The 13,145-nt window shown below is 37.6% G+C and overlaps 1 protein-coding gene across 6 annotated transcripts in view; it reads left to right on the top strand.

The window, feature by feature from the left end:
* The window catches only part of GPCPD1 (glycerophosphocholine phosphodiesterase 1), a 43,408-nt gene that overhangs the window by 27,688 nt on the left and 2,575 nt on the right, over positions 1-13,145 (top strand). For 5 of the 6 annotated variants that reach the window (XM_059468761.1, XM_059468763.1, XM_059468760.1 and 2 more), the window contains 8 exons: positions 1,376-1,468; positions 2,535-2,612; positions 3,426-3,465; positions 4,225-4,286; positions 5,169-5,234; positions 6,074-6,210; positions 6,981-7,116; positions 7,429-7,589. In XM_059468761.1, coding sequence (XP_059324744.1) covers positions 1,376-1,468; positions 2,535-2,612; positions 3,426-3,465; positions 4,225-4,286; positions 5,169-5,234; positions 6,074-6,210; positions 6,981-7,116; positions 7,429-7,589 — 773 coding nt within the window. Of the gene's footprint in view, positions 1-1,375; positions 1,469-2,534; positions 2,613-3,425; positions 3,466-4,224; positions 4,287-5,168; positions 5,235-6,073; positions 6,211-6,980; positions 7,117-7,428; positions 7,590-10,319; positions 10,422-13,145 lie in introns of all 6 variants that reach the window. The other variant, XM_059468765.1, reaches the window with a different exon arrangement.

Below are 13,145 nucleotides of genomic sequence, written 5' to 3'. Positions count from 1 at the left end.
CCCTTAAAAAAATAAAAATTTCTATTTAGTGTATTCTGCTGGTATTCTAATACAGGAGAATTTTAGTCTCAACCCTCTACAGCCAGCTTCAACAAGTGAATCAAATTTTGGCACTCTAGAGTCTGTCAGCATCCTCTCATGTGGCAAAGGTCTTGCTCAGGGACTGCTGTGTACTGAAACTTGCTCTCTGAAAATGTGACTTGGGAGCTGAGCTGGTAGAATAAACCAGTCCTTCTTTTGGTGCTTGCTGCAGTGAAGACTTGAAATCCTAAGACAGAAGTTCCAGTTTGGGAGATAATAGCTCCACGTGCCTAAATTCTGTGATGGAGATGGTCACTTTTATTCCTTCCAATAATCTTGATCACTGAACAAAGCTGTAGCTGCTAAATGACTGTTTTGAACAGTAGTCCTTAATCCCTGAGTGGACACTACAGGTTTATAGACAGGCTTTTAAAATGCTCATGAGATATATGCATTGAGGCAGAAATTTGCTGTGAAGTCATCAGCAGCATGACTAGAGAATTGCTTTCATCTATTTGCAGATTGAAAAGGCTGAAAGCCACCAATTTGAAAATATTTCTGCTGAGGAAAGGGCTGAAAAAACCCATGTCCTATTTTCTCTCTGTGCTGATTGAAAAAGTGGGTGTCAGGGTGATAATTTGATGAATGGTGTTCTTGGAGGCCTTCAAAGGAATGACTTGCAAGCAGTCAATATGTGTAAAAAACCCCAAACCTGTTACTGTCTTTTTCTTTCTGGGCCTCCCTCTTTTCTGGAAGACTGTACTTCCAGCTTTTGGATCTTTTTTCCTTTTTTAACACCTAACAGAAAACATCTACAGCTGAAAAGGGCAGGAAAATGCTGAATGCAGCTATTTCTGCTCTTGCACGGATTATAACACACTGCTGCTGTGTTACTCTCTAGTGACTCCAGAAGTTTGTTCCTATATGGAATATCTCCCTAAAGCCTTGGCAATATGGAGCCATCACTTGTCTGTTGGTGTGGTGATGGGGAGGAGGGAGGAAGATGCCTCAAAGTTATCTGTGTTTAAAACATTTGTGTCTAAAAATATTGTCTTGATCTTTCTCTGTAATCAGGTTCACAAGACTTGAACCTTATTAGAGGGCTTTATAAGATTAAGCAATATATATATATGTCTGTATAATGGTAGTTAGGATAATTTGCCATATATTTCTTTCATCTTTAATAATCCATTGCTGAGCATGATTTAACTGGCAACAGCCAGTTGTATTCAACTTCTACTTGATATCCAGGACCATGAATATTTGACAGTACTTGCATGCAGTTCTGTTGTCCTTGTGCATAAGTAGTTAATGGGCTTTTGTTTTGTTCTGTGTGATTTTCAATTTTCTGCAGGGAGCAGCATTTGTGGAATTTGATGTACATCTTTCTAAAGATCATGTGCCTATAGTATACCACGATCTCACGTGTTGCATGGCCATGAAAAAGGTAAAGATAATAGCTGTATTTTGTGTGCAGATATGCCCATTCTAGAAATGTAAAATATTAAGCTCTCACAGAAATAATTCTGGGCTCTCAAGGGATGGAATGGCAATAAATATGCAGCATTACTTACTGCATAGATCAGGGAAGTTGAATTTTTTCCTTTTGATGTTGTAGCAACAGCATTTCAGATGCATGGTTTGGCACTCTTCAAGCTGACATTGTAGTTACTATTTAGCTTCTTTCTGACTCAAGATTTGGAAGAAAAAAAGCAGACAGCTGTGCTCTATTCTGTGGTGCCTATGGGGCTCTCTTATTCTGAGGCCTGAATGTTTGCATTTTGTCCTGTTCTGCTTATCTTCCCTCCTAGTTCTGGCAGTGAATCCAAAGAGAGATTGCAGAGCACACTGCTCTGTGTTCTTGGCACTGGGTCTTGTGGCTCAAACTCCCACACTCACTGCAGTATTGCACTTTTTAAGAAGCTTGGTTTAGGACAGTGTGGAAATGGAATTTGACTGAGGGGAATGAATGTTCAGTGTATCTTCACTCACTATTGTCTTGCTCAGTAAAAATTTCTTAGTGAAGAGGGGAAGTGAGAAATGGACAGAATTTTTTTGACACCAGATCTTTATTTTGGGAGTGGTCTCTGTGTGTGAATTTTATCCCAGGACATTTATATATTTTATTAGTTTCTGAGACATTGGATAAACAGCAGTAAAGTGAACTGCCTTGGAATATTTTTACTGCATTTCTTTACTTGTAAACATCTTTCCTGAATACATTAACCAATCAAGTTTTTACAGAATAATTATGCTACTGTTTTGGGGATGAAAGAACTTTAAAGACTCCATCTTGCATGGAGGCAAAACACTGGGTTTCTTTCAGATTGTTTTATGCTTTTAAGTGCCTGTGTTGTCTTGTGAAAACTGATCATCTTATTCATAAGATATGACTTGTATCTTTATCAATAAAATAGGAAACATTAATTGCCTTTATGGCTACTTTATGAAGGGTGTGTAGGCTTTTTTGTTGCTTTCAGTGATGCTTAATTACGTGTTGTTTCTCTTCAAAGAAACTGGATACAGAGCCTTTGGAACTGTTTGAGATTGCAGTCAAAGAACTCACATTTGATCAGCTGCAGTTGTTAAAGGTATTGTTTCCTTGGCTACTACAATATTCTGTGTGTAGAATTTTATGAAGCTTGGAGATTTTGGGAGTAACTACAGATAGTTCTGGAGAGTACAGTTTTAAAAATTGTGCAAACAGAACAATTAGGTAATTCCAAGAAAAATACTTTTGCAACGGTTTTATAACTTGGATAAATGTCATTACTTTTATGCTCTAGAAATATGGTATCTAATTTTAAAATGATAAAGGGTCTGTGTTGAACTGCTCTACCTTCCAAACATAAGTGCCCTGTCTAGATAAAAAAGGGATGAGTGGGCTACTGAAGACCCTGCTGAGCTACCTGCCCTCAGTCAAGGAAACCATCTGGCTAATCCAAGAACCATATGATTCTTTTTACTTAAAATTACTTGGTCTGTTCCTTTTTGTGAAGAGAGAATTTGAACGGAGCAAGGGAGTTGGCTGTATCTGGCCTGATTCTAGCTCAGTGTGTGTGACTGTAACATAAAACAGGTCAGCAGGATTGAAACACAGAGGAGAGATAATGTTCAGACTACTTCACATCTTGATGTTGAATTATAATTTGTATGGGTTTACCCTTAACACGATTCCTGAATTTTCAGTGAGCATGTTTTCAGTTTGGTTTTGAGCTTTTATTGAAATTGTGAAAACAAAGTTTGAAAGAAAATTGTGATGTGTACAATTTGTCTTTTATTCTTTTACAAATTTTATCTGTAATAGACTTTTAAATTGTAAAATTATTTACAAGCAAAATTAGTTACATTTTACATGTAGGAAGATGTGGGTAGAGTGTTAATGCTGCTCTTATGCTCTTCAGCTGGCTCACGTGACGGCCCTGAAAGTAAAAGATCACAATGGTATGTACTAGTTTGGAAGAGTGTTGGGATTGATTTATTGCCATGATATAAATTCTGTGGTTGCAGCTGCTTGCTGTAATCACATTTGTCCTGAACATTTCTAAATGCTTAAATAGTTAATTTTGTGCATGCTGTAGAGTTCTTTACTGGGAAGGAAATATCTGAACAGAAGTTACTCCCTTGGGAGGCAGGGACAGAAGGGTAGAAGGCAAATATATAGATCAATATATTTCTGAATAATCATAACAAAATTGCCACTGATGTTTCCATCTTATGCTTCTCCAGCTGTACCTTCAGCTCTTCAGACTTGCTGACAAGAACTTTGGTAACTGCTGTAGGATGTCTTATCAGTGCTGTAAATTTTTGGCCTTAATTATCCCTTTTGTAGGGACAGCAAATTCTCTCACACATCCTGTATAAGAAAAGATATCATTAAATTAAAAGATATAAGAAAAGATATAATTCACTGAGTGAAGTGGTGAAGGATGAGAGAGGCCATTCTGAGATATATGTATATATATATATATGTATATATATGTATGTATGTATTATGTCAAGGGTTTAAATTCCAAACCAGGAATTGCCAACACCAATGGGAGTATGTCAGTATTAGAGGAAAAGGTGTAGGTAATCAAAAGGGAGACCTGGTTTCATTGTTCACTCCTAAAGACCTTATGATTTTGAGCCAGTTTTTTCTTGCTGGCATTACTGGGATTATGCTTCTGTTGTTTTAATTCAATATTTCATCTTTCTTTACAGCATCTTTTAGTGATGAAGAGAACTCTGCTTTTGAGATGCAACCATTTCCTTCTCTGCAAAGAGTAAGTGGTGAATATGGAGCAAGATGATTGGGGAACATGAAAACCTGTGTTTTACTTTCAGCTTTGCACACATAGCAAAGGGGATATTGATTTTTGGGTTTAGGCCTCTGGTATCAATGCTGGAACTGAGAACAGGGGTGTTATTGTTGGGCACTGGAGGGTTTTCAGTGCTCACAAGTAACAGTCTGTGTGTATTTCAAGCTTCTGAGTTCATGAGCCCAAGCTGTGTAGCTCAGGGTGCACTCAGTTTTACAGCTGGTTAACATTTGGGCATTGCATGTTAATGCATTGACAGTTTCTAATTTTGAAAGAAACCACACCTGCCCTTTGGCAGTTCCTCACAGTGTCTTGGCCATCTCTCAGAGCCAGACACTGAGAAATGTTGAGTGAATTTCCAGTGTGTTTCCATTTAGGACTAGTTTGTGTTAGCTCCACCTTTTGAAATCACCTTGCAAATAATTCTTTACAGGAATTTCACATGAAATAACTTTTGTTTTCATGGTAATGGCAAACTCCTGGATTTCATACTTAAGATGCGTTTTGCATTCAGAAGAACTTTCTGGAGAAAGAAAAAAATTTTTTTCTTTAGGAGTACAAATGGGGCATTTCTTACATGTGTTAAGGTGAATTGACTCATACTTGTACCTTGTCAAAATCTTGTCCTTAAGATTGTATCCACTTTTATGTATTCATTAAGTTTAAACTGGAGTAGAAAAGGGTGTATACGTGTGTTGTATAAAATGTTAAAAACCTAGGGTTTTAAATTCTACTGTTAGGACACCATTAGCATTAAAATCCAATGTATTCTCCCAACAATTACCTTCCCAGTGCTTTTTTGTCCTCCTTTGCTGTTGGGTCTCTTCATAGTAAAATTTTTTTCAGGTCCTGGAGTCTGTTCCTAACGATGTTGGGTTTGACATAGAAATAAAATGGATCTCCCAACAAAGGGTAAGTAAAGATACATGTGATTTACTTTGATTGTTTGACATTCTTATGGCTGAAGCTTGTAATTTGATGTGACAATTTATGAGCTGCAAAGGCGTAATTTTTGTGGGGGTTTGGGCCTTTAAAAAAAAACCACTGCATTATTTTTAAACTGGGGTATAGTAGCATCACTCCAACAAATGAACAGTCTTATTCTTAAAATAATAAAATTCATAGGATTGAGTTTAGACTGCTTTTGGTATGAGATTCTTTTTAAAGTCAACAGATCACAACAGGGCAGACAGGAAAGTGGCAAGAAATTCAACCTCTCCTGGCCCTGTGCAGGAGCAGCTACAGCATGGTGCAGTGATGCAAGCAGCTGCTTCCTTCCAGTCAGCAGGGCTGCAGACTCAGCTGGATTGTGCAGCACTCAGTCCAGAGAGAAATGGGTATAAAGGCTGGGATTGGAAGCCTGGAGTGGGGGAAGGAAGCTGAGGACAGTGGTAGGTGGAAGTCAGTATGCTAGTAATAACCACAGAGAGTAGCTGCTGTAATTACTGGTCTTCAGGGAATTTCTTTGTGTTTTTGTAGCTGTAATAGGCTTCCTAGGAATGTATTCCTTGGATGGGGAGACAGGGAATTTTTCAGTGAATTTTACTGCTGTGAGAATTCAGCTGCCCCTCTCAGGCTGTCAGTCCTGGAGAGCTGGAACCAGCACTGAGCAGACTGAAGGACTGATGCTGCATTCAAACTGTCCAGCTGAGTTCTCACTTTGCTCAGGTTGACTGAGAGGCCATTGCTGGTTAATATAATTTTAGTAAGCATTCATTTAAGTGACTCAAACTTGTGCTTCCTTTTTCCAGGATGGACAATGGGATGGCAACTTGTCAACTTACTTTGATATGAACCTTTTTCTAGATATTATTCTGAAAACTGTTTTGATGAATGCTGGACGAAGAAGAATTGTGTTTTCTTCTTTTCATGCAGATATTTGTACAATGTAAGTTTAGAAGAGAAATAATATACTTTGGTTTTGAAATTTATTTTTAGTTGGTAAAATTTACTTTGTATTTTAAAATACACAACAGGAAATAAGTAACAGGCATTTTCCTTAGACATAAAATTTGGGTGCCAAAATAGTTGGGAACTGAAATGAGACCACTTTGCTATCTGGAATGAGCCTGAAAAATAAAAATAGGTGAACAAAGTCACAGTGGGTATTTTTGTCAAGTGCTTTTCTGGATGCTTCACTCTTTCTTAGCTCAACAAAAATGTCAGGGTTTCTTCTGGTATCCCAAAGTCTTTTCCAGTCATACTTGAGGGGTGTGCAAGCCTGACTTAGGAACAAATACTCTTGTTACAGTATTCAGCTTGAAAAATGCATTAGTGAGGTTAGGGGCTGTGTATTAACCATATTTAGAAATTCCTGTCATGGATCTTCATCATCATCATGAATCTGTGCATTTAAGAAGAAAATTACAGAATTAAATGGCATTAGGGAATTGTATATAAACATATTGAGGATGTAAGGCTGAGTTCAACATCAAGCCTAGCTTCCCTTAACATGTGTTAATCATGTGGCAAAAGGACTCATTGGAGCAGTTTGTCAGCACAGTTTGATGCTAAACTGTGGGACCATCTCCTCGCACCAGCTAGGAACTAGAAGAATGTGCAGGAAAGAGAGGAATTCCCCTTGAAACAGTGAGATCAAATCTTTGTTCTTTCACTTGTATTTTTTCATGTGCTACTTGTGGACTTTTGTCCTGACAGGATCCGACATAAGCAGAACAAGTATCCTGTGCTGTTTCTCACCCAAGGGGAATCTAAACTCTATCCAGAGCTCATGGATCTCAGATCTCGCACAACTTCAATTGCCATTAACTTTGCACAGTTTGAAAACTTGCTGGTAAGCTGACAAGTTAAAATCAAACAGAATTATTACTGCTTGTTTTAAATCTATCATTTTTGGCACTAATGCTTTAAATTATGGCTAACCTCACAAAAGAAGTACACTAATATTGGCAACAAAAAAGGTCCATTGTTTGAAATGTTTTTAATACAGTGTTTGAAAAATAGCACTCTAATTAAACTCTCTAATTGTGTTAAATATGTTTTATTATTATGGATGAAACAGTAAGGAGCTGCCAGTGTTAAAAGATTAAAAAAGTTGATGTGTTTCAAAACCATGGAATTTTAATTGAAGTCTTTTGTATTTCAGGGAATTAGTGTGCATTCTGAAGACCTGCTGAGGAATCCATCATTTATTAAACGGGCCATATCCAAAGGCCTGGTTATTTTTACGTGGGGTGATGATACAAACGACCCGGATAACAGGAAGAAGCTGAGAGAATATGGTGTTCATGGGTTAATATATGACAGGTACTTAGTTGTGGCTTTTTAAAAGAATGATCATAATCACCACCATCATCAAACTTAGAAACTATTGTAAATTGATTCTGGTGAAATTTCATGTTGCTTCTTGGTTGACTGGGTGCAGAAAGTACAAGGACCCCATAAACCCCGATCAAGAATAAGTCTAACACCAGTTGCCACTCTTTCAGCTGTATCTATGAAGCAAAATAATTTTTGTTTTTCCTGAGATCAACATAAATGTAGTTAGATCCTTTAAAGAACAAGTGTATGGCATACACGTTTAAGGTACTACTAATATTCATTATAGTAATTTTTAGGTTATGTAAACGTGTTACAGCGAGGAAAATGTCATTTAATTGTTTGACTGGAAGTTTCAGTATTCTACATTGAACTGTGGAAATAGTTAACACAACATTCTCTTGTGTTTCAAAGCTATGAATTCACATTTTTCCTATCAAAATTAGCTTGGAGTGACTCCAGGGCAAACTGCCAAGTTAGTAATTTCAGAAAGTAGCTGTTACATCAAAAAGTTCAGGTAGAAACATCAGAATACTGTGTTAAATATTTTAACAAAAGCATTGTTGTGTTATTTGGTTGCTTACAATATCCCCAAGTTTTAGGTCTTTTGTCTTTGAAGATGAGAAATTCATCATTTTGAGGTGAAGTTTAATTGTATTAAACTAGAATTTCCGATAGAAAGTAATTGGGAAAGCATTAAGTGTAACTGAAGTTTCAAATTACAGAAGGCTTTCAAACCTTCTGCTTTAGCAAGAGTATTGCTTTGTATATTGTTTTACCTACAAAAAAAGAAAGAAAAAAAAAAAGAAAAACCAACCAAAGAAAGAGGAATCAATAATTGTCAAAGGCTCTGTTTTATAAAGTGAAAACTCAGAGTCAATTTAATCAACTCTAGGGGCAGGAAATCAAATATGTTTGCTCCTAGGGTTCTAGGCTCTCAGTATAAAAAAATTAGTTAGCTCTTTTCTATCTGTTGTTGACTGCTGGGAGTCATTTGTCATTTCAAGGTGCATTGCTTCTCAGGTTTGCCAGAGGTGCCCCTTCTTGTGCTGTACAGAAAGTCTCCCATTTCATTTGCAGTAAAAAAAGGAATAACTAGGTTTTTACACTAGGGATCAGCTTCAGACTGAGGACATGGACACAAGTCCTCTTTCCTGCTACAGCAGTGCTGTGTGTTGCACCTCTCCTGCAGCTCAGGATTGGGGCCTCTTTAGTCAATGAAAAATACCTCTGGACTAGAATGCAGGTGAAAGAATCATCTAACTACTTAGTGTGCAGTCATAGGGTAATGAAATTTTATTCTGTGGTATGCATAAGTTAAAGTGATATATTATTGGTGGGGTGTTTAATCAAACTCCACTGCATAAAGTGTTTGTGGAATGTCTCTTCATCTCATATCTACTGATCCAGTCTTCCAGAGTTGTTAATTACTCCCTGTGCAATAGATATTCACTACTGTGGTAAAACAGTAAAGCAGGGGCCAGCCTAACTTCTGACTTCGTGTTGCTTTTATTGCTTTAGATACTCCACACTACTTAAATATTGTGGCATTTATGTTGAGGCTGCTACTTGTCATTTTATGTGTCCTATTTGGTGTATTTTAAGTTGTAGTAGGTCAGTAGAACACCTTTCATCTCACTTTCTGATAACCAGCCAGTTTGTTGGAAGGCTTAATTCCCTTGTGGATTTAACTGAACAAATATTTCTTGACCTTCCTTCACTGTTTAGATAATCTGGATTCTTAATAATGTTTATCTCTCCTCTTGCTGCCTGCCTCCTCTGTCACTTCCACTTCAACATCTTCCCATTTTTTGGAGAGGAACCCCAAAATTAGTATTAACTCCAAAGTTGTTACTGCAGGCTTGTTAAGTGTAATTTCTAAATGTAATTTCCCTTTTTTTTTCTGTAGGCCAAAACAAACAATGGGATGTCCCTTTGCAATTCTTAATTACTTTTCAAGTTTTACTAATTGTGTGAGTAAAATTAAATTCACTCTTAATGCAGGTTAGGGATCTTACAGTTTCTGAAAGTTGCATCAGCTGTCTCAAGGTGGACATTTTGAGATGCAGGTGGTACCTGCAAGTCCTGGAATGTAGGGATGTAAAACCTGGCAGCAAACATTTCCACTCACAGCTGGAGCTGCTGGGTAAAGAGTCAGTCTTTCAGATCACTTGAGACTTGAAGTTGATATTTAGAGTTTAAATAGGTATGGTGTCAGCATCCATATCCTGTGCTGTTTGGAGTTTAGAAATAAATAAATGTAAAACTAAATTTAAAAAGCAGAACTCAAGAGAGAGAGATGTACACGATTGTTCCAAGGCCTAAGTAATAAGTAGGGACTGCAGTAATCTGTTTTAGTGTCAAGCCAGTTCAGGCTGTTGTTGTGTCTTCAAATTCCAGAATATTTCCTGGGCTGAATTAAGATGGTGCTTCTTCCATCATTTCTGTATTTTTGTTCCCTGGATTTATGGCCAAGTCCAGATATCTATCAATTATTGTATTTTGTGTTGCTGTTTACTAGGCCTTTACTTACACCATGTTAAGTGCTAATTATCTGAATAATGTAGGAAGTGAATAGAGGAATTGTAGTGAATTTTAGGTTGCTTGTGTGTGGCCCTGAGTTACTGTGTGCAGTAGTTATTTCTGAGATTATGAACTGTGTGCATAGAGATTATTTCTGTAAGCGTTTTTTTTTCCAAACTTTAATCATCCATGTAGAATTGACCAAAACACTGTAGCCAGTTGTGAAGATGGCAGAAAAACTGTGTCCTGAATACCAAAAGTTGATGATACCAAGCTCTGGGAAAAAAAAAAATGCAGGTAGGGGGTCTGGCTTTGCTTTGCATGGAGAACAACTGCAAGACTAAATCTGGGAAGTTTACAAATGCCAAAAATATTAAAAGGCTGAGCTCACCGGGGCAGAGGAAAGAACACAAATGCACTCCCTCCCCTCATCCAGGCCTTTCTCCACTTGGGCTGCAAATTATTACGTACACCCAAAGTCAGTAATCCGAGCAGATGTTCTGGGATGATAATCTCCTATGTTCCTATGTTCAACTACCATTTGTCTCAGTGTTTAACCAAATTATTTGAATTAAAAGGGCAGCCTCTACAGAAAGGTGCCATGTCTGCCTTCAGGCTTTTATTTGGGCTCTTAAACAAGAAGGTACCTTAAGTGCATGACTGGGTGTCTTCTGTCTGCACAGAAATCACATCCTTAAAATGCTTTATTAGTCTGATATTTCAATTTTAATTAAAGAAGAAATTTCAACCTATTGTGAAATTACTCTGGCTTGGTTAAAATGCTCATTTGTAAAGCATGATTTGTGAGGTGATTGATCTGGTGCTTTTTCCTGGATAGGCTTTGGAAATAGTTCAGAAAATATATCTGTATTTGAAGATACTTAACTCAGTAAGAACAATGCAGCCTTGTATTTTTACACCTGCTGGCTGTATATTGAATACCAATGTGGAGAGGGAGTGGGTGCTAGCTTACACTTGCATCATCTTTTCTCATTCACTTTACATGATCTGAATTTTGTTTGTTGAATAATACACAGAACTGCATAAAAATACGAAATCACTATTTCCCAAACATGGATGCTGAGAGCTTTTCCATGAGAGCTTTGTCCAAACACTGCAGTTCCGTAGGCTGCATGTTGCATTTGCAGGCAAAAGCTGTGCTTGACTGGTATTAGTAACTTCCCAACATTTACACAAATTTAGCTGGCAATCAAATCAAAAGTGTTTTAAATACTTCTCAAAAGCACAAGACTGCTGAAATCTGGGCTGCCCTGTTTGCCTGAAACTGCATGTTACTTAAATAACAGCATGGATATATGGAGGAAGTGTAGTACAAGTTGATTTATAACCTACTCAGTAATTGAATTAATATGTTATGATGGGTTGTTAAGACAGTTTAACTCTTCCCCATTTTGTGAATTGCAAAGTAAACTCGAAGTTTTTCCTCGAGATCTAAAGAAAAGTGAAAAGCTTTAATCAAAAGCTTCAGAAAATCTTTTGAGCGTGGAACCAGTATTTCAGTGCTGCTGCCTCTTGTCTTGTATGTGTTTTCAAAGGTTGCAAAACACCTTTCAGGAGCCAAGCACATCAGTTTTACACTCACTGCAGAGCCCTGCAATGTTCTGCAAGTCTTTTGTAGAAGGTGCTTACTTAAGAGCATTGTTTAAAGAACTTCCCAGTCTTCTGCAGAGTTTGCTTCTTAAGTTTGGATGGAGAAACTTTGGTGCATAGTTGCTTACAAATTATTGTCCTGTTGAAGAAAGGAGGAGAGGGAGATGGAAGTTTATTCCTTGTCTTTACAGTGATGCTGGAAATAATTAGAGAAGTACTGGAGCTCTGTTGCTGCAAACTGATGGTGTACTTTTGTGGACCCAAACAAAAAGTAGGGTCAAGAAATTCTGAAGTTTTGCTTTGAGTTGTCTTCTCTGCCTTTGGTTTAAAAGAAACCAGATACCCACATTGGAGTGGACTGGCTCTAGGGGACAGCTTGAAAGGAGCCTGGAGGGTTGAATTCATCCAGAATCTCAATTGAAAATAATTTAGAATGGAGCAGGAATTAGAGTTTATACTTGTTGTAGTAAAGAACTAGTATTAAAATACTTGCCAGAAGCTGCTTGGAAACACGCTTAGCCATGTTCTAGGAACAAGGGGCTTAGAAGAATCATTCTGTTGCTGTTCTAGTGTCTAACTGATGGGAAAGACTTCAGCTTCTTAGTTCCTAACACGTGTTTTACATAGAATAGTATCCTCAAGTTTCAGTGTTTTGTGTGGAATTTGCAGAGAAATTCGTAAGGTGCCAGCTGACTGAGCTGAAGAAAGCACAGGAAGGAAGGAAGGAAGGTGGAGCTGTTATTTTGCAGAAAGCTTCCATTGGGCAAATTTGGGTCATATCTTAGGCCTGTATTGGATTACAAGTGGTGTGCAAGTAATTCAAATGCTGTGCCTTCTGTTTGAATTTCATCAAACTGGACATCTATCCTCACTCCTAGGAGTTTCTTCACAGAAATTGTCCTTGACCTTACTGTGATCCATATCAGTATTTCCTGTGGAAGTGTTTCCTCACCTGAATCCCATTATTGTACCCATCTTTGAGCTGCATGTTGGTTTTGGTGTCTTGGAGTTGCCAGCAGTTCACAAGTTGTCTTGTCAGGGTAAAAGGGCACCTTGCACTCTCTCACTTGAGCGCTACATTGTTTTGTTAGTGGCATTGGTTCCTTTTGGGCTTAACTTGAAAATGTGTGAGAGACAAAGGAGGATGAAATAAAAGCAAACTACTTTCTTGAAGGAATCATTAATGAAGTATGATCATTCTTAAAGACTAAGGGAGAAGCCATGGTAATTTCTTGCAGAAGTTTTCATTTCAAGGAGAAAAACTTGAAGACCTGCAATACCTGGAACTGTGTGTGTGCAACAACTAAAAGTGAGAGCAGATGTGTTCCAGGATTAAAATTTTGAATATAAACATGCTGATATTAAAAATGAATGTTGGGAAATCAAGGTATATCCTTGTTATAATAGGTG

Source organism: Ammospiza nelsoni, chromosome 3 (assembly GCF_027579445.1).
Source record: "Ammospiza nelsoni isolate bAmmNel1 chromosome 3, bAmmNel1.pri, whole genome shotgun sequence".
Taxonomy (NCBI): Eukaryota; Metazoa; Chordata; class Aves; order Passeriformes; family Passerellidae; genus Ammospiza; species Ammospiza nelsoni.
The sequence above is the reverse complement of the archived record's forward strand: the minus strand, read 5'-3'. Positions and strand labels throughout refer to the sequence as shown.